The sequence below is a fragment of the Harmonia axyridis genome, chromosome 3, assembly GCF_914767665.1.
Source record: "Harmonia axyridis chromosome 3, icHarAxyr1.1, whole genome shotgun sequence".
Classification (NCBI taxonomy): Eukaryota; Metazoa; Arthropoda; class Insecta; order Coleoptera; family Coccinellidae; genus Harmonia; species Harmonia axyridis.
The window spans coordinates 15468972-15490531 of record NC_059503.1 but is presented as its reverse complement, the minus strand read 5'-3'; the positions used below and the strand labels follow the sequence as shown (position 1 = coordinate 15490531).

Sequence of the window (21560 nt, the reverse complement as noted above, 5' to 3'; positions counted from 1 at the left end):
GCTCTGTGGAAAGGAGGTAGAAACAGTCAAACACATAGTGAGCAAATGTCCGGGATTGACTGGCCTAAGAATCAATCATATGGGAAAGTCTGTCCTGGATACTCAGCCAAGCTAACAGCCAAAGTTCCTAAGGATGTCCTCAGCTTCGTTAACAGTATCGACGGCCTCCCTGGGTTTGTATGAATAGGTAGGATTGAAAAGAAAATATTAATTTGGTCGCAGTTCTCGGAAGGCGAACAGAACCGCTACGACTCCGATTCAGTAATAATAATAATAATGATGAACCACCTTGGAAAGTTTTGGAACATATTCAGTTGTATTCCACTAGTTCAGTTGAGTTTTCCAGTAGGTCATACTATTAGTAGATGCCTCATTACCATGCCAAATCAATACTATATACGGAAATTTGATTTTTTTCAACCCATATATTCATCCTAACAGTTGACCATTCTCAAGAACTCTTCGGTCTAAAAAGCTTTAAAATAAAATTTGAATCCCTCCAAACGAGCTGAGAGAAAGTGTTTTTTTAAACATTATAGGTACCAATTCTAAGAATCTCCTCTTCATATTCGCAAACCTCTTTCTATCACAGAATCAATATCAAGTTCAATTTTCCTATGAATGTATAATAAGGCCAAACCTGCCAATATTTCTTGATCCATTGTTGATCTTAGCCAAGTTTTCAACCTCTTCAATGTTGAAAAACTCCTCTCAGAGCTCGCCCCACTTACCTACAAGCATTACAGAGATCAAATATAATGTCAAGTAAACATTCAAATATATTGACTTATCGCAGTGCATGCTGTATCTGGCAGATTTTCAGTCTCACTTGTGCATTTTTCATAACACAACTCGAATTCTGCTTCCTCTAACCTATAGAAACGATACTATATTTAATCATCTTGAAAGCGATAATAAACTCATAACCGTAAAAGTGTTCAATTTTTTACTTCAAAGAAAAGTAAAATGATTATTGGTTCATTTTTATTGAAATATATTCGTTCTTCGTCTGGGCAAGAATTCTGGAGTTTTATATTTTGGAAGATTTAGGGAGGTAGGGGATAATTACCCCCAGTACTCCCCTTAACTACGACCTTGCAATCTTGATGATGATGATGATATATCTTTTTTATTTTTATGTTATTTTAATTTTGTTTCATTCTTATTTTGCTTGTCCACATCTATTAATGTGCATGTAACTTGTCTAAAATCTACCTTTGTGTTCACAAGTTGGTCCTCAACTCGAATCAATTATGCAATAAAAAAATTAATTACCTGATTGATTCTTCTGTTCAGCATACGTGTTGGTGAAGCAAAGTATGACGTCTTCATCGAAAACAATCTGAGGGAGATGAATTATTGGGGACAAAATATACAGGGTGGCCATTTGAAAACGAAACAGACGAGATTACAGACGAAATAAAGTTTTTCGATAGAAATGCTCGGACAGGTCGGTTTCTGTTTCGAGGGGGACAACTTAAGATGTAGGTTACGGACGCATAGCGCTTCAACCCTTGCTGCTACAACCCCCACCCCCAATTTTTGAATAGGGAAGATGGGGTGAGTGATACCTCAATTTAAAGGTATTTTTATACTGATTTCAGCACAGTAATTGTTTTTTCATTTTATGCATTCGTTCTCGAAATATTCATGCGTTAGTTAGTTAGTTAGGAAGGAAGCCACAGTCATGGTTGTTTTGAAGCTCAAAATGTCGATTTTTCACAAAACACTACAAGTGCCATGAAAACACTACTTCATTTTCAAATACTTAGTTAAGAATATTTCGAGAACTAATGCATAAAATGAAAAAACAATTACTGTGCTGAAATCAGTATAAAAATACCTTTCAAATGAGGTATCACTCACCCCATCTTCCCTATTCAAAATTTGGGGGTGAGGGTTGTAGTAGCAAGGGTTGAAGCGCTATGCGTCCGTAACCTACATCTTAAGTTGTCCCCCTCGAAACAGAAATCGACCTGTCCGAGCATTTCTATCGTAAAACTTTATTTCGTCTGTAATCTCGTCTGTTTCGTTTTCAAATGGCCACCCTGTATGTTCTCGCAACTACATAAATTACAATTGAAATCATTTTGGTTGTGAGCTAAATCAACACTAAATTCGTCTCCAGAATCCAGTTTCATAAGTCGTAGACATCGAATACGTTTCCAGGTGCAAAAATTGCAAACCTTCTGGTACTTCAATGTTACCATCATTATCCAATTCTTCTATCAATACAGCCAAAGTTAACGGTTTAGGCCAATAATAATTGCTCCTGACGGAGAATACAAAAATCAGTACGAAAAGTAGTGTATAAACCTACCATCCTTAAAATACGGCAATTTTCTCTTTTGTATATCGTTATGATATTTCGAAATCGTTCAGATATGATGAAGAAAATAATTTTTTCAATTGTTAAACTACAAAAATATCAAGGTAAATATTTTCAAATATGCATTCAAAATAACGAAAACAACAATCAGTGATTTCTGAAATTCCTGGAAAAGAGAAGTTAACTCAAATATTTACGATTCACTCATGAAAATCTAACTGAAACGGCGGAAAATATCAGTTTAGGGAATCTGTTTATCATATCCTATCAGTTCAGGGTCAAATAAAAAGAATATAACTTTTCAGGGTCCTAATAGTTCGGTTGGGTTCGTTTATGGACAAAATCCGTTCAATGATTCCGTAGTTATACCCATAGGTAATTTTGTTTTCTCTATAATCGAAAAAACTACTGATCCAGTCGAGCTGAAAATATTGAAACGAAGGGGACTATTCTTAAATTGATTGCGTAGTTTTGTCAAGGATAGAACCATATCAGTCAAAGTAGAAGAATGATTTTCAATCGAAAACAATATAGAGCTAGGGGTTTCTCAGGGTTCCGTGTTGGGACCGCTACTCTTTTTATTATTCCAAAATTATTTGCCCATTCATTTGGCTTGCCTTGTGTTGATATATCTGCTGATGACACATAGTTGTATGGATTTCTTGGGAAACATATTGACAGAAATCTAAGCTGGTTATCCCATATTGATATTCTAGGAAAGAAGTGCTTTCTTTGAAAAAAAAAAAAAGCTTAAAAACTCTAAGTCTCGTAGTTCTTTATTGACCTATTATTTTCTCTCTTTTTTAGAGCCACACTATTGTATACAATGACTTATTTACTTGAAATAAAAAGGCTTAAAGACTTTCTGCCTAAGTCCTTTATTGACTTAAAATTCTGGGAAACAGAAAACAGCGTTGCTGTTTGAAGAGTGTTTGTTGCACGAAAGAGAATTATTAGATTGATTTCCACCACTTGGTTCATCATGCAAACCAATATTTCTTTTTTTTGTCTTATTTATGGCGAAGGGAATGGAAAGAACAGAATGGAAGTCAACTTCAAGTTATCATCAATATGAAACCATAACTTTGCATAATGTTTTTGTGCCTAAACTCAAAACATATGAATTTGAATGTTCTCCTTTATATCAAAGTATTAAATTATTTTCAAGTTATGTTAAGTATGGCCTCCAAGGGCGCAATGGTCATATGAATGAACTAGTCCTCAATAGCGTTTTTTAACATCTATAGATACAATTCGATAAGTGCCGAAGAATCAACTTTGAACGTTTAAAGTATCAATGAAACACCATTCGATGAATTCCCTTTTGTGACGCCAATGTGGGAAGGTACTATTTGTAGATCGTGTACTCTGGTAAAACCAAATCATTAAAACATTGGCACGTACCCGATAAGAATGAATATGTAGAAGCCTTGATTACCAAATAATAAATTTATATTGCACTAACTGTAACGCTGATCGACTTATAAGATGAGTCTGAGATAAATTTTCTACGTGACAGTAGCTGAAGATAATCAGATCGTGAATAGTATTAATATCTTATATGGATGAGAATTGTTCTACTCCTAGTGATTGTTCTAACAAGTCGATATGGAAGGAAGTGAGAAAAACAGAGATGAATCCAGAAGAACATTATCGTCTATAGTGACTTCGGGTAGAGTAACAAATGTAGTTCATTTATTCATTGTTGCTTTCGCTGTGTATATGTTATATTTATCATTTTCTGGAACGATCGAATTCTTCACATGGCATCCTATCCTTATGAGTGTTGGTGTAAGTAGTTATGTGCTCCCATTTATAAAAATTAATCTTTATCTCATTGCTAACTTAATGAATGTTCAATGATGCAAAACTAGGATATTAAAAATTTGAGAAACGCATTGGCCCAAAATCTCATTTTGGTCGGATCTGTTGTCACTGATATATCGAGTTTTTTTTTATATTCTCCTTTCTGTGGTACTGGCTTCGGGCTGAACATGAAATTTTGTATGAATATCGAATATTTTATTCTACATGTAAATATATGTTTTTACAAATTTCATCACCGTGAAATAAAGTGGCATTCGAATTCAGAATCTATCCTGAAAATTTCTTTTCGAGTCATTCAAATCGGACAGAATTAAATGTTACCATCAAGAATCCGTTATAAGTGAAGCGAACCTTATCGTTTAAGACCATTATCATCAGCTCAAAATTTAAAAATAAAGACATCGTGGCGAAATGATATACCTAGCGCTCTGAAAATATAATCTCTCCACAGTCTACCTATACCTATAGACCTCAGAATCCTCTCAGATCGAAATGGATTATCAAAATATGTCTCATTCGCTCATTAAAAAAAATGAATAAAAAAAATATTATGAATTTTTAAAAGAAAAAATGTCCTTGGAAATAAATGAAGAAAACAATATTATATCAAAATGACTAAAAAATTACTGTTTTCCAATACCTCCTACCTCAAAAGTTTTATTTATTTCATTTTTCGTACTCAAAATTATAAAGTTTTCTTTACCTTCATTTTTCAGTTTTCTAGTAACAAACTATCCTTTACATTCCATTGTTACAAACTGTATATTTCCATTATTTTCTTCAATCTAGGAGATGTACCTCAATTTTCTTATCGAATTTTTCATATCCGATGAATTTTAAAATAACTGCATCAATTCTATGATCCTGCTATTTGGGTCATTGAACATTTTTTCGTTTTCTTTTTTGGACTTCCTAACCCAGCTCCAACCATCTGCAATTTTTTGCTCCAACCTAACCTCAAATTTATGTCAAATACTCAAATAATAATTTTCTTTGAATATAAAATTCAAACATTATTGGATAATAATATTGGAGGTGATTTAGTTTCTGCAAGAAAAGACATATAGGTAATTTTCACAATCACTTCCATTATTAGTCAGTATTCATCTGCTAGAAACTGCTGGAATCCTCGATTTTTTTTATAAAAAATAACCCTAGCTTGCAAAATCAATGATATCTTGGACTGTCTCGAGAATTTTCATTAACAACAATGAAATCAATCTGGGGTCTATGTTGTCTTCTGATGATTGCCATATAGTTTTCATTGGAAAAACAGGACAATCAAACTCCTCGCATTCTACATATTAAAAGAATTTATACATAATTTCAAAATCCCCTATTCTTAAAATAAAAATTAAGACGAATATAATCCCTCAAAAAAATAGGTATTATTTCAAAAATATTTTTTCAAATAAACAAATAGCTCATCTGCTTTGTTCGATATCATCAAACAGTTGAGAAATACCGAATGTAACTGGTGATTTCAATAATACTTTCGTCATTGCAATTATATACTATTTATACCATTATTGCAATTTCTATTCTGCTTTCAGTTAAAATGTATATATGATAAAGCCACAATGTAACGAAACAATTGTATTATAATTTTGTGGAAATTGAGTTTATTATGTTTTAAACAAATGAATCCCTATTTTTGAGCAATGAAAAATTCTATAATCCATATTATTTCTTTATAGCAAAAATCAGTTGCATTCAATTAAGTTTTGTTTCAGTGGACACTGCTGTTAACTGAAGGAATCTTAATATTGAATAGAGATAATAATGTACTGAAGAACATTATTGGATCGAATAGAATTTTGTACCACTGGATCTTACAAGCATTAGCATTAATTTTGAGCATCATAGGAGTTTGGATTGCCTTCCAAAACAAACTCAATAAGAGCAAGGCTCATTTCAAATCTTGGCATGGTTTATTTGGTTTACTGGGATTCATCTTTGCTATTCTAAGTGGTTTGAATGGGGTACTTACTCTATACAATAGAGAACTTAAGGATTATTACTCTCCAAAGTTGAATAAATTTGTGCATGTCGTTTTAGGGACTCTGGCCTATTTGTTTGGAGGATTATCTGCAATATTGAGTGTATACACAAAATGGTTTGAGTGGAGAACACATTCAGATGATATAGTTTTTGGAATACTGTTATTTTTTATCATTTCTACTGTTATTTGGACTCTGGTCAAACCAATTAATTCTGTTTCTGATAGATTCAGACAGCTCATATCAATAGGATAAATTTATAATTTTTTACTGTATAATTCTTCAATCATGTCAGATGAAGATTATAATTCAGATTGTAGTGTGGCGTCTGACTATGGGCTACTGAAAAAAGCTATTCCTTTTGATACAACACTTCCAGCTAATTTCAATCCAAATAAGATACCAGAAACTGCTGAAGAGTTTTTACAATATTGTTGTTATGAACGATCCCTAATGAAACCTTGGACCACTGCAACTATTGATCCCTCTAGATTACATCATGTGGAAATCAGGGAATTCAAAGAAGAAAAATTGCCTAATTCTGTTGCCTCTCATCTTCTTCCAACACAGCAATGGCAGAAAGAAAAATTAGAAGAATTCCGGGAATTTAGAGACTTCATTCAGTCTAGGATGGAAATCACTTCTAAAGATGTTCTTAGAGAAATTGATTTCAAGGAAAAAATTGTTAGTTCATATCCTCCATATGAAGAAGTTATGAAGTATTCACAAGCTGATAAAATCAAAGCATTAGAACTTATAAATGGTTATTTAGATACATTGGATGATGGTACATGTTTTGAAAATTATGTAGGGGTTTGGATATATTCAATGTTTTCACTTCTTGACACTCCTCTTATATCAGATGATTGTCACGTTGTTAGAACTCTAGCTAAAAAATGCATTCAATTAAGATCAAATTACAAAGAAACAGATGTGAAGATGTTTCATCCTCTAAACTTGTTCATCTGTATTGTCTCAAAATTCTTTGGTCAATTGGACCTCAGTGATCCTTGAATTTTATATAATTTGAGTATATTATAGGTTGGCCTAACTCATTTTCAGTTAATGACTTAATTCCAGAATCATCATTTATGTTACACTGAAGATATCTGTGATATTCTTATTATTATATCTTGTAAGAAAATTCAATATTTTCATTGAAATTTGAGCCTGTGAGGGTTGCAATTAAAAAAATAAAATATATAGCCATCTTTTATTTTTAAGTTCTTATAAATAGGACTTAAATCATATTTACCTACAATATCAAGAAATATAAAAAATGAACAAGTTATTTATTAGTTTTGCAGTGTGTCTCATATGTGACTGCATTTTTTATAATGAAGAGAGAAAAACCAAAAACGCCCATGGACAAGTTAATCTGAAATTAATCTTGTAACTTCTCAGTTCTTATTGACATGTACTTTTCAACTAATATTTTAATTCTTTATATTTTATATATGAATTTTTATGTTTTGTTATCCGTTTTTATATTCAATGTATTTTTGAGTGTTGGCTTAGGTACAACCAACAAGTCAATGGCAAGAAAAAATAAATATTAAACAAAGTTTGCAGTAATTCCAAACATATTATAATTGGAAAAAATAAGGAAACTCGTTACGAGAAAAAAGTATAAGCTATGAAATTCTAATTTTTGCCAATTTCTTCATTTGAAAACGAATCATATTTTATTATTATTGGTTCATTCCTGGAGAGTTTTATTAAGTTGATTTTCAGCTCCATATTCAAATTGTCAATAAACTTGAGATTTTAGAAAAATTTTAATTCAAATTTAGATAATTTTCCTACTATAAGTTTTCACTTGAATTATGAAGACGTATTTACTATTTTTTAAAATGGATGTGCGGTTCGGAATTTACTGACATTGCGTTTTTTGGTTAGAAACCCACCTGTTGTTGAGAAAGTGTTTTCTTCCATTAGTTCCACCTTAGAACATTAATACTATCTATATTCTAAGAGTTCCACTATGGTAAAGTACTATGATTGGTTGACCCTCTGATTTACCCCCTCCCTATCTTAACCTCAAATTTTTACTATGCAAGAACAAATATAGCTCTAAAACATTAATTGTCTTTACCGGCTTCATAACCATAAGGGAGCACTCATGCAATAGGTATGTATATTCTCAACCTTTTAACTCAGTTTATAACTATAAATTTCAATATCAGTGAACTAGCCTCTGTTTATTTTCAAATAGAATATTTGTTATTTAGTTAACAGTGAACATTCATAGAATATATATTGTGTTTTCGAAGTATTTTCTAATTTATCTATTTCTTATAGCACAAGTACTTTGCAATTTGGTAATTACTGAAGTCTAGGAAAAATGGCACCAACACCTGAGCTTGACTTTTCAAGTTGCACACCTATAGTGGTAAGTATTATGACAGAAACTGATGAAATACAATGATTATTAATTATTTGTTGATAAGCACTCATCATTAATTGTTAATCAGGTGAAATGTAAAATACCTTCAATATGGTTAGTGCTTGTCTAAAACTAACTCATTTTATGTATACCTATATGTATATAAATCGAGGTGAAGAAGGAGAGATATCTCCGAAACGTTTAGAAAATAAAGGATTAAACCAAATTATTTCCTATACAATAAGACCTGTTATATCCAAGTTCTGAAATATACCCTATATACAATAACATAGCCTACACAGAACGCAGCCTGTTCTCCTAACTCGTATGAGCTCTAAGCTTCTGAGGCTCTCATAGACGTCTAAGAGAGTCGGGATAGAAAATATAAAAACAAACAACTTATATATTTAGATATATACCTACATATATATTACCATTTACATTTTCAGAGTTTGAAGAATCAACTTATATCCAAGTGGAATCTTATCTTTTCAAAGTCCAATAAAATTGCTTGGATATCCTTCAGTCCCCAGATTGGTTTTCATGTGTATCCCTGCTATGCCTGTAGAGACATGTGAGTATTTTTTATTGTTTGATTTTGACCGAAGCTGGAAGAATATTCAAACCGAAAAAATGGAAACTTTCCAAAAAATTAAGTCATTGTAGCAACTCCCTTTTGAACTAATATCAGTGGATAAAAGACTTTGGTTTGATCATCGAGAATTATTTGAACTGGTCTAAATACATCCATTATGTTTAGGGAAACCTACAGCAATGACTGCTATAATTTGTATATGTATGGAGAAATTATATCACAGTGTGATGACCAAGCTTAATTATATTAAAATTGTGCAGAATAGAATCCTTAAACCTATTTTTCAAATATAGATCCCGTAGCTCAATATATTTTCGAAAGTAGAATTAATTCGTACATAATATTATAAATTAGGCCCAAATATGGCAAATTCTGTTAATAGCCACCTCAACTAGATCTAGATATTATATATTGTATACATCATCAACTAGACATAAGGAAAAAATATAGTCTTATATAGTTCAGTGGGAAAGGGAGACCACATTCCCAGTTCTCAAAAAGAATACCATTGAATGGTATACACATGGTTCTCAAACCATGAGGAGGACTGTCGCTGGAGTACTCGGAACTGGCACCAAATGTGATATAGAGATATGTTCTGACAGTCATGCTGCAATCAAAGCACTAAGCTCACATATCATTGATTCTAAGATGGTATTGGAGTGCCAAAGAAAATTCAAGAAAATAGGCAAGAATAACAAAGTCTGTTCAGTCTGGGTTCCCTCTAATTTGGGAATTAAAGGAAAAGACGGGAACAACACACTTACTAGAACTATCACTTGCAGTGTTATACAAGAAAGAGTTTCTGGAGAAGGAAAAACTAAAAGAGAAACACTCTAATCTTCCTAGGGATCATTCCAAAAAGTTTCTTTGAAACTGTGATATCTAAGAAGTATCGGGATCTTAGCAAGAATATGCTTCACCTCCTCACTGGATGACAACCTCAGAAGGCAACTCATAAGAATGGGTCTAGCAGAAAATAAAGTATGCAGATTCTGTGGAGAGGAGGAATAAACTGCGTATCACCTGGTGACGGAATGGCTCGCCATCACTAGCCAACGCCAAATATGCTATGGAAAAGAAACTTGTAGAAATGAGGAAGTAGCCTCCTTGAATATATCCCAGATACTGGAGTTCATTAGAACTCTGGAAATAGTAGACAAGCTGTAGATCATATAATGGATGGCGAGAATAGTTCTGATGGGTGGCAGAATAGACCATTAGGTAGCAGTGTAATGAAACCCCCCTAAATCTAATCTAGTCCAATAATTCAAGTTAGCATATACAAAAAAGGACATGAAATTATTTGGAATAGACAACACCATAAATTATTCACAAGAAAATTAAAATTACTTTTATGTATATAAACTTATCGGTGGAAAATAATCATCTAAACACTGGAAAAAATGTACATACATATATATAGTATTGGCCCACAAGAATACTACATACAAGCATTGGCTAAAGAATTATGTTATTATTATTGTAAAGAAGAAAAGGCCAGTAGTATGAAAAAATTTCTGTACACTACTTATACCATCTCCATCTTTGAGACATACATTTTACATATTTTTACATGTTAGACTGAATCAACTTATAATTTCATTTATTTTTTTTTTCTGTAGAATCTTCTTTCTGAACAATTATTTTATTTTTCAGGTTTGTGTCAAAATGCACCTTCCAAGACCATGTAAATAGAAGAGCTATCTTGATAAAATACAAATGTAGAGAATGTCACCAGACTCTGAATTTTTACAATCGATGCTCTTTTCTTCTTCATACTCGCAGCCATTTTTCTCTGGCAGAGGGAAAAATTGATTTAAATAATGTAGAAATTTATAACCTTCCATTTGGAATGATGGGATTTTTACCAGATCCTAGAATCCAAATATTATATGATGAAGATGAAGATACCATTGATGAAGATACTTATATAAATGCACAATTTTATTTTACAGATCTCTGTGAAAGAGGCAAACAAATTATTACACTACGACCAAATGATCTTTTATTCAATAGAACAGGAGAACACTCAGGTCAGTTGGCTCTCAAGCAAATCAGTAGAAATATTCCTCGTTGTCAATTTATAACGGTGGCTTGTCAGAAAAATTTGAAAAGAAACATATGTATAAGAAATTGTATGAAAGTGAAGAAAGAAGCACCTGATGGTATTAATGACACACAACTTGATTCAACACCTCAACCCACTGAGCATAGTATACAAATGCCGATTATATCAAAAATAGAATCGTTGAATAATGACGCAACATATCCTGAATGTCCAGAATGCAAGATAAGTTTCAAATACTCCATGAAATATCATTTTTCAGGCAAAAATTCACCAACACTTGAGTGTTCTGCATGTAAATATATTGCTCCTTCAAAATGTTCATACTCTGCACATCAAAGAATTCACTCCAGACTTCCTCCTTTCATTTGCCCTGAATGTGGTAAAAAATTTGAGACTAGGCAATATTTAATGAAACATCTAGATGATGTTTGTTTTCATTTGGCCAAACAAGTAAGAATAAGATGTCCTGGAAAGAGATGTAGCAAGGTATTTGCTTCCGCAGAAACATTTTCTGCACATTTTGCTAACCACTTGCAAAAATGGTACCAATGCAACCTATGTAAAAAATGTTTCCAAAATGATACTGAATTTTCAGAACATGCACAGAGTCATTCAGGTTCTTGCTATAGGGAAAAAGTAGTCAAATGTTTGAGTTGTAAATTTGATGATAGCATTATTTATAAAGATAACATAAAACAACATTTAGATTACCACTCTAAGGATCGAAGCAAATATATATATGTTTTTGTTTGTAAATTCTGCAGAAGTTTTTTGAGATCAAAAGCCAATTATGCCGCACATTTACTGAAGTGCCCAAAAATACCAACAATAACGAATCAGGTCAATTCTTACACCATTGACCTTTGTTCGCGATGTCACTCTAGAATTATTTATTATGATGATGAAAATACTATTCCCTGTTCAAAATGTAAATTCTATAATTCCTTACATCCAAGGCAAAAAGAAAAACCAAAAGAAAAAACCAACAATCAATTTAACAAACCAAATGTCTTTCAAGCAAAAGTGAAAACCTGTTTATTGTGCAAAAAAGATTATTCAACTACTCTAAAAGATCACATCTCTGGATGCAAGTATGGCTATCCTCAAGTTGAATTGAAAAAACTGGAATATGAAACCTCTTGTCAACGTGATCCAGTTATCCACTATGAAAATAATGGAAGTCACGAACAAATGCCCATCCGAGTAGAAAAAGATACATCTGAAGAAAGTGATATCAAAGATACATCAACAGAAAGTGAGATCAATTATATATGTAAAGAAGAAACATATACCGACAGCTCTACCAAATCTCCAACAAAAACCTTAACACTTGAAGCATCAGTAGCTTCAAAGCGCAAAAGGAAGAGAGCACCATTTGTGTTCCGTACAAAAAAAATCAATTTAAGTAGTCCTCCAGAAAAAATTATTGATTTACAAGCCGAAGAAGCAAAACCATTTGATGGTACATATTACTGCAAAATGTGTGATTTCCAAGAAAGTGACCGTGATAAGTTTCATCTTCATGTTATGAATCATAGATATATTTCAACAGATTATCAGTGTATGGAATGCGGTGAATGCTTCGTTGTTAAACCTACACTAATCAAACACCTCAAACACTTCCATAAAATTGAAGATACAGATTCGTATTTAGAAAGTAATAACTGCTATGATAAAAATGCTGTGGAAGAACTGAAAGAAATAATGGAACTTTCTCCAGGTGAATCTAGAGAACCTATTGAGAAAAATCAATGCAGAGTATGTTTACAGCTATTTTCTGATGATCAGGAACTTAAAAGACATTTCAGGGTGCATGGAATGGCCTTTTTAATGAGAAATTCAAGGGATGCAGTGTGAATTCATTTGAAAATATGACTCGAAATACTTTGTGATTCATTGGACGTATTATGTTCAAAAAGTGGATGTATTTATCAATCTGAATATATTTAAGTTATCTAAATAAATATTTAAGTATCCAATGTATAATTTATTACCCCTCCTATTCTACTAAAATGTTTTTAATGTATAAGATTATAAAACTAGCACAATAATTGAGAATATGAACATTTTGCTCCTTATTTGCATTTTTACAAAACTTGTGAATAACAAATGTAGCATTAGTTTACTCATTCATTATTATTTGTAAGACAAACCATTCAAATTCAAAAGTAAGTTAACAACTTCATACATATTATGATATGCCTTTATTACCTAGAGCAAGTCCTAATACTATACCAAGGTCATTGCGCAGGATACAGCAAGGCAACATCTACCTATGGCAGAGATTAACCTTTATGCGCTTCTGATAGGTTTGATTTCTATTATTTTATACCATTGTCATACTCATAGAGATGGTCCAAGTAATCTATGGTTAGAACTCTGATTAGTAAAAAAATAATAGATTCATGTTTCACTTTCACCGATCTACTATTTATAACCTCTAAATACTAGAGATACATTTCTTCAGAAGTTCGACGTACAGATAGAGGCTACTTCGTATGTATAAGGTCAAAAAATAATGTCTCCTACACCTGATTCCAACATCACCGTTGGTCTTGGCACTGCTATTGTGGTAAAGTATAATTTTGATTTGACAATACAAAAAAAAATACACCTAATAATCGTAATGTTCACTGTTTTGCTTCACCTTCAGTACAAATAACCCGTCCAGTATTAAATATTACTATGGGCGAAATGTGAATGTGAGATGAAATAATTTGCAACAAATTATAGAAATATTTTTGATTCTTCAACAGTTTATTTTCCTTAATATCAAATAAATGACTCTTCAAAAAACTTCATCCAGAAAATATGTTAAAACTTCTGTATAACAATTACTTATCAGATCACATGTTATTAGTGAATAGCATTCAGCTATATCAGAGGCTGTACCTACATAAAATCAGGTGGCTTTGAAAAGTTAACTAAAATAAACTGTCATTAATGTTTATACTAATGTGTAATGAAAGTGACTTATATCAAACAAAATTTATGAATCATTCTTACATATTTCAGAATCTAAAAAATCAACTACAATCCAAATGGAATTTGGTATTCGCAAAAAATAATGGGTCTGCATGGATTTCCTTCAGACCTCAACTTGGGCTTCATGTGTATCCCTGTTATGCGTGTAGAGATATGTGAGTTTAATAACAAGATACATAAAATGTCCCTTTATATACTTGATAAAAACAATAAAATGATAATACATATTATATTTTCAAAGCAATATTCTATAAACCAGACACCTAAGTAGTTACGCTTCTGAGCCTACTTAGAATGTAGAGAATCTATTATATATATATAAGTAAAAATAAACCTGAATCTATTTTTAATGTCATATATTATTTGGTAATGTAAATTGAATTATGTTGAGTCAAAGTTAATTTTTATAGATGTTACATTGTCTCAACTCTAAACTGGTGTCTTATAGCGTAAAAGCTTGGATATTAGGTATATCTATTTTGTACGGTTTACTATGTATAATTAACTATTTATTTGATTCCCATGAATAATACATTTTTAAATGTGAAAATAAGTGGAACAATGTTTTGGTTATGAATTGAAAGTTGAAAAACATGAAAAGAGAGTAATTTGTAGGAATTAACAACACTATTGCTAGTTAAATCTTTAAATGCATAATGAATATATTTTATATTTACAGGTTTGTCTCAAAAATTACCTTTCAAGATCATACGAATAGGAGAGCTATCCTTATAAAATATGATTGCAGGGAATGTAACCAGACTTTCAATTTTTACAATAGATGTTCCTTCCTTTTACACGCTCGAAGTCATTTTTCTCTAACAGAAGGAAAAATTGATTTGGGTAAAATAGAAATTTATAATCTTCCATTTGGAATGATGGGATTCTTACCACATCCAGGGGTAAACAAATTATTCGACGTAGAAGAAGATAGAATTGGAGAAAATAGTTACATAAATGCCCAATTTTACAGTCCTGATGCCTCTGAAAGGGGCAAACAAATAATAACCTTAAGACCAAATGATTTATTATTTTGTGCGGCAGGAGAAAATTCTATTATGGTTCAGTTGACACTCCAGCAAATTAGCAACAATATACCTATGTGTCAATTTGTTACGATAGATTTTCAGAAAAAATTGAAACAAACTTTTTTTTCTATAGAAAACTCCACTATAGTGAAAGAAGAAGATCCTGATCCTACAGATGGTTTATTAGCTAGTACACCACCAATAGTTGAAGACTCCATTCAATTGCCTGTGATATCAAAAATAGAATCTTTGAGTATGGATGATTCAACATATCCTAGATGTCCAGAATGTAAGCAAACACAGAGGTGTTCAATGAAGATGCATATTATAGGAAAAAATATACCTCTTGATGAGAAGCTAAAATGCAATTTATGTAAATATGTTGCTTCCACAAAGTGTTCATTTTCTGCTCATGAAAGAATTCACTCAAATATTCCTCCTTTCATTTGTCCTGAATGTGGTAAAAAATTTGAATCAAGGGAATATTTGATGAAACATCTTGATGATATTTGTTTTCATTTAGCAAAACAAGTGAGAATAAGATGCCCTGGAAAAAAATGTGGAAAGTTGTTTGCATCAACAACAACATTTTCTATACATTTTGCTCAACATATCCACACATGGATGCAATGCTCTGTTTGCAAAGAATGCTTTGAAAGTGTAATTGCATTTTCAGAACATGCAAAAATTCATTCAAATCTTTGCTTCTCTGATAAAGTATTTAAGTGTATGGGTTGTAAAAATGATGGTAGTATAATTTATCAAGATAATGTAAAACAGCATTTGCATTACCATTCTGAAGATCGAAGCAGATATATGTATGTTTTTGTATGCAAATTCTGTAGAAATTATTTCAGATCTACAGCAACCTATGCTGCACATTTATTGAAATGCCAAAAAATGCAAGCAATGATAAAACAAGGTTATTCATATTCTGTCGACTTTTGTGTACAATGCCATAACCGGATAACTTTTTATGATAATGAAAATTTTGTTGCATGTACAAAATGTAGATGTATAAATTCCTTCAACCAGACGAGTTTCCCTAACACAAATATTGCTTTGAACATACAGAATAATGATCAAAACAAAGTCAATATTTGTTTATTGTGTAAGGAAGAATATTTAAGTAGTCATGAAGCAGAGCATCTATCAACATGTGTTTATCGAAATCCACAAATTATTGTAAATAAGCTTCCACAAACAGTTGCAGGACACTTCTTTTCAAATTCAGATATCTCAACTGATTCTAGTGTTGAATTTGAAAATAATGAAAATTTAGGTAAAAAGTCATCCTCAGAAAGTGATATCAAGGAAATACCAATGGAACCAAGAGGAGCTGGCCAATCTCCTAATTCTAAAACGAAAACTTTGTCACCTAGCACACAGGAAGGCTTGAAAAGAAAAAGGAAGAGAGCACCATTTGTATTCCGTACAAAAAAAATTATTTTAAGTAGTCCTCCAGAAAAAATTATTGATTTACAAGCTGAAGAAGCAAAACCCTTTGACGGGACTTATTATTGCAAAATGTGCGATTTCCAAGAAAGTGAACGTGATAACTTTCATCTTCATATTATTAGTCATAGGGATATTTCAACGGATTATCAATGTATGGAGTGTGGTGAATGCTTTGTTGTTAAACCTACTCTAATTAAACATCTCAAACATTACCACAAAATCGAAGATACGAATTCTTATCTCGAAAGTAATGACTGTTATGACAAAAATGCTGTGGAAGAACTGAAAGAAATAATGAAACTTGCTCCAGGTGAATCTAGGGAACCTGTTCAGGAAAATCAATGCAGAGTATGTTTACAACAATTTTCTGATGACCAGGAACTCAAAACACATTTCAGGGTACATGGAATGGCCTTCTTAATGAAGAATACACGTGAAATAGTTTGAAGTTAATCCAAATATTGAATTTAATTATCATTTGTTTTTGTTATGTTTTTCCTGTTTAATAATTTATTGATTGAAAAAACTTCTGTTCCCAAACTTGTGAGAAATTTATTACTTCTTCAACCATTCCACTGTGATATTCACATCAGTAACACAACAGCATAATATACAGAATTTCATATAATGGAGAAATATTATATCTACTAACTGCAAGATTTAAGTTTCAAAATATGAGGTGATATTTTCAAAATGTCATCAGGCTTCAGTTAGATGCGCCATCTATTTGTCATCCTTGAATTATACTTGATCCAACTTTGAAAGACTCGTATCAAATGAAATCTAAATATGCCCATATTAATAGAATATAGGTACTAGAACAAAAGAGATTGTCTACTGAATTTTTGAATTTTTCCATCCCAAGCAGATGCCGTAGATCAATAAAATTGTCTAGTTGATAATAAAGAAGGAATTTCAATAATTTAAAGTATACATTAATCACAAAATTTTATTCCGGTCGAATTTTTACCTTGGAAGACAATTATAAATGTCATAGCAAAGCAAATTATCCATTATAGAATATTCCACATCAAAAATTGTAAATGTGCCACTATATTAATAATTTCTTACAATTCAAAAACAAGTTTTAATAATTTTCCTTAAGTGTTAAGACTGGGCATTAGTAGATGTATTTTCATCTGATTTGGGTAGAGTTTCTTTCTTCAATTCTCTAATCACAGTAGCTAGGACTTCTGGGTTTACACCTGCTTCACAAAGTCTAACACAAATAGATAATGTTTCAATATCAAGCCCTGTTCCTAATAGCCTTGATAATTCCATTAAAGCTTGAAATGTTTCCTTTGCTTCTTTTATTTGAGTCAACTTAGTGTTCGACATCTGCAAAAATATCTTGATATATTTTCAGCGCTTCTGCTTGAAACGATCTTGCAAATGAATATATACAATATTGGAATGTCTCTTACTCTGAAGATATACGGTGTCCTTTTTGAGATATACTATAATATCCCTCATTTAATATTGACGATAATCTGCTTTGTTGTATATCAACAATTATTATTTTTTATCATGTTTCGTTTATTTTGACAGTTATTTTTGAGGTTAATCTTTGACTAATATAAGGAGTAAGGCCTACAACATAGAATACTTTATATCTTGAGTCTTGACAAATTTTGAATTGTAGAATGATAATTACAGAGACAGGTTTCTGTCTGAATAATTATCTTTTTACACTGATAATATAACTGTAATTTATGAAATAATAAATATATATGTCCATAAATAATCTCAGCATACTGTATGCTAATAATCTCAGACTACTTGAATAATACAAATTTTGAACACTTTATGAAAATCTATAAGTAGTTTTGGGATAGTTTGGCAGAAGATATATGATGGAAGATTATATTGAGAATAATAGTTCGCCACATTAACGAAATCTTCACATCAATTGTAATTTCTACGAGGTACGAATAAGTTATAATACCACAGATTACTAGTTAGTCTGTGATAATACTACCACTTTTGAGGGAAGAACAAGCAGTAAAAATTGAGAATGTTTTATGTAATTACTTCATCAATAAAAGATCAAAAATTGTTGCATTCGGCTGAATTCGACCTCAATTAAATGTTTGATTAAGATGTTTTAAGACATCTTAGTTTTGATTCAACCTTATCTTAACGTACATTTTGTATCTTCGTTTCGAAGTGAAAGAGGCATCGTGGTGTAACATATTTCTATTTATATTACTTATATTACTGTAACTTTCGAATTTTGAGCTGAGCATTTTCTCAAACGATACCTATGGTTTAACTGTCCGTCCAACCATATAGATACCTTACGATGTCTTTAGAATGGAAGGTCCTAGAAATTGAAATTTGCTGGGTAGATCTGATCTTGAATCATATTCATATTGATCTATTGCAAAATGTTGTTGTACCTAATATAATTTAAAGCATTATGCATAATTTTATATTGAAAGGATAATGTGCCATTCAAGAATGCTGATATTGTATTCTCTTTTTAAATAGCGAAATAATAAACGAATAATAAAATAAAACATCTAAGCAAATATGTTATCAGACCATCCATAAGTAAAGAAGATATGTAACTATACCCTCAAAATTAAAAAAAAAACTTAACTTCCCATGAAGAATATAGCCTCTAATAGATGAAAAGTAACGAAAAAACTATTCAAATTCAAATATGTTTCCTGGTTAAAAGGTTACATTTGTAGCTTTTATCGCTTCGTTTAGTTTGAACATCCTTACAACCAACGTTGACCAGAGTCGTCTGATCAGCTTTCCTTATCAAGGGCATAAAAAGGTCTACCAAAAACAATACCAACATTCGAAATTAACCAGCAACCATTTTTCATATATTGAGGTGCCTGGACTTTGATAGTTACGAGTTTCAAAGATTACCCAGGATCTGAATATCTCCTGATAAATAAAATAAAACAAAATAATTTCCACTGGATTATTTAAATGATAGCAATGATTATTTCGCCACGCTGTGGCTTCATCAGGCTGCATTTCTGACTGATAAGAGGACAGAGTTTTTCGGAAACTTATAGGAACAAAAATTCGACATTGGCAGAATAATATTCGATAGGATATAATAAACTTCAAAGTTATATTGGACAATTTGCCGCCTGGGATTCCCAAACTATCGGAAGAAATTCAATAAAGAGGATGAGTTTACATCTGTTTGTTCGTTCAACAGAATATTTTGGATATTATACCTTGTTTATTTCTAGGGATTCTGAGAGTGTTAATCTTATGCTCTTATTTTTCAAAATTTCAAAGTTGTTAATAATGGTGTGATTTAATTCTTTCAAATGATTTGCATAAGTTGAAAACGAACTATGAGATGGACCAATTTAACAGCTGTCAAGTGATTTATTCTCAGTTTGGTTTGGCAATTCATAATGAATAGACTCACGCCTGAACAACGCTTGCAAATAGTGCAATTTTATTTCGAAAATAATGGTTCTGTGCGGAATACGTATCGCGCACTACGTCCATTTTATTTTGTTTAGCAATGAAGCGCACTTCTGGTTGAATGGCTACGTCAACAAACAAAACTGCCGCATTTGGAGTGAAGCTAATCCTCAAGTGTACGTCGAAACACCGTTACATCCAGAAAAACTGACTGTTTGGTGCGCTTTATGGGCTGGTGGAATCATCGGTCCGTACTTCTTCAAAAACGATGATGGCCAGAACGTTACAGTCAATGGTGATCGGTATAGAGCCATGATTACTAACTTTTTCATTCCTGAATTGAACAACCATGATGTCCAGGGGCTGTGGTTCCAACAAGACGGCGCAACATGTCACACAGCTCGTGCCACAATCGATTTATTGAAAGACACGTTTGGTGACCGCCTAATTTCACGTTTTGGACCTGTGAATTGGCCTCCAAGATCTTGTGATTTAACACCGCTAGACTACTTTCTGTGGGGCTATGTAAAGTCATTGTTCTATGCGGATAAGCCACAAACCCTTGATCATTTGGAAGACAACATTCGCCGTGTTATTGCCGATATACGGCCACAAATGTTGGAAAAAGTCATCGAAAATTGGACGTCCAGATTGGCAGTCATATGCCAGAAATCATATTTAAAATGTAATGCCACAAGATTATCTTGCGCATAAATAAAATTCATGTCAATCGAATAATCCATTGTTGTTTTATTGCAATTTAAAGATCTATAGCTCTAAAAAAACACCCTTTATAACTCCTTCGTTTATCCTTTTCTTAAAAGATCTTCCTGTCTGTCCAATATAAACCATAGGGTAATCATTACAGGTTAACTTATAGACACTGGATATATTTTCTTTCTCAGTTTAATCTTTAATATTTTTTTTATTCATAATGAATTTCCGCCAAGTAATGACCGAAACCATTTAATATGAATATCTCCTGATCCTACAAAATATCTTCTGTTCTACTGATTCGATTTTGATGAAATTTGATAGGGTGTTCGGTGATAAATACTTCCATAAATTTTAACGGGCGAAGAACTAGGAAGTATTGTGCCACGCCCATTAGTAGATTATTTTTTCCTTAAAATTTCACGAATCATTTGCTAAGATATGGTTAATCTTTCTGTATAATTTTTGCAGGAGAGATTGGCTTCTACATTTGTTTTTCAACAAACAAGCTAACATCGGCAATGTCGAAATAAAACACATTAGAAAGTAAAGGAACAATGGCCCCCTCAACAAACCCTGTTTAATTTGAACTTTTGAAGTAAAAACCTAGGTCAGACCTAAAATTCGCTCTCAATTGAATGGAATTCGCAATGAATATTAGCATAGCAAGTTTTGTTTCAATGCCCTGTACCAGTTTGCATCCTCTCCTTTCGATTTCATAATAGAATCCTGTTGTCTTATACTCAACACTTTTGTCGGTGTATT

At 32.0% G+C, this 21560-nt stretch overlaps 4 protein-coding genes across 4 annotated transcripts; all 4 read left to right on the top strand.

The window, feature by feature from the left end:
- Window positions 1–3720: 3720 nt before the first annotated feature.
- On the top strand, window positions 3721–7359 carry LOC123677150 (transmembrane reductase CYB561D2-like). Its single transcript, XM_045613684.1, has 2 exons — window positions 3721–4120; window positions 5890–7359. Exons 1-2 carry the CDS (start codon window positions 3938–3940, stop codon window positions 6409–6411), a joined length of 705 nt encoding a protein of 234 aa, XP_045469640.1. The 5' UTR covers window positions 3721–3937; the 3' UTR covers window positions 6412–7359.
- LOC123677149 (gem-associated protein 2-like) lies at window positions 6445–7359 on the top strand. The gene has a single exon (XM_045613683.1). The coding sequence runs from the start codon at window positions 6445–6447 to the stop codon at window positions 7168–7170; it is 726 nt and encodes a 241-aa protein (XP_045469639.1). The 3' UTR covers window positions 7171–7359.
- A 771-nt stretch (window positions 7360–8130) lies between these two features.
- Window positions 8131–13184, top strand: LOC123677147 (zinc finger protein 532-like). The gene is made up of 4 exons (XM_045613680.1): window positions 8131–8287; window positions 8458–8548; window positions 8992–9116; window positions 10797–13184. Exons 2-4 carry the CDS (start codon window positions 8501–8503, stop codon window positions 13063–13065), a joined length of 2442 nt encoding a protein of 813 aa, XP_045469636.1. The 5' UTR covers window positions 8131–8287; window positions 8458–8500; the 3' UTR covers window positions 13066–13184.
- A 314-nt stretch (window positions 13185–13498) lies between these two features.
- On the top strand, window positions 13499–17219 carry LOC123677148 (zinc finger protein 532-like). The gene is made up of 3 exons (XM_045613682.1): window positions 13499–13780; window positions 14224–14348; window positions 14873–17219. Exons 1-3 carry the CDS (start codon window positions 13727–13729, stop codon window positions 17124–17126), a joined length of 2433 nt encoding a protein of 810 aa, XP_045469638.1. The 5' UTR covers window positions 13499–13726; the 3' UTR covers window positions 17127–17219.
- Window positions 17220–21560: the final 4341 nt, after the last annotated feature.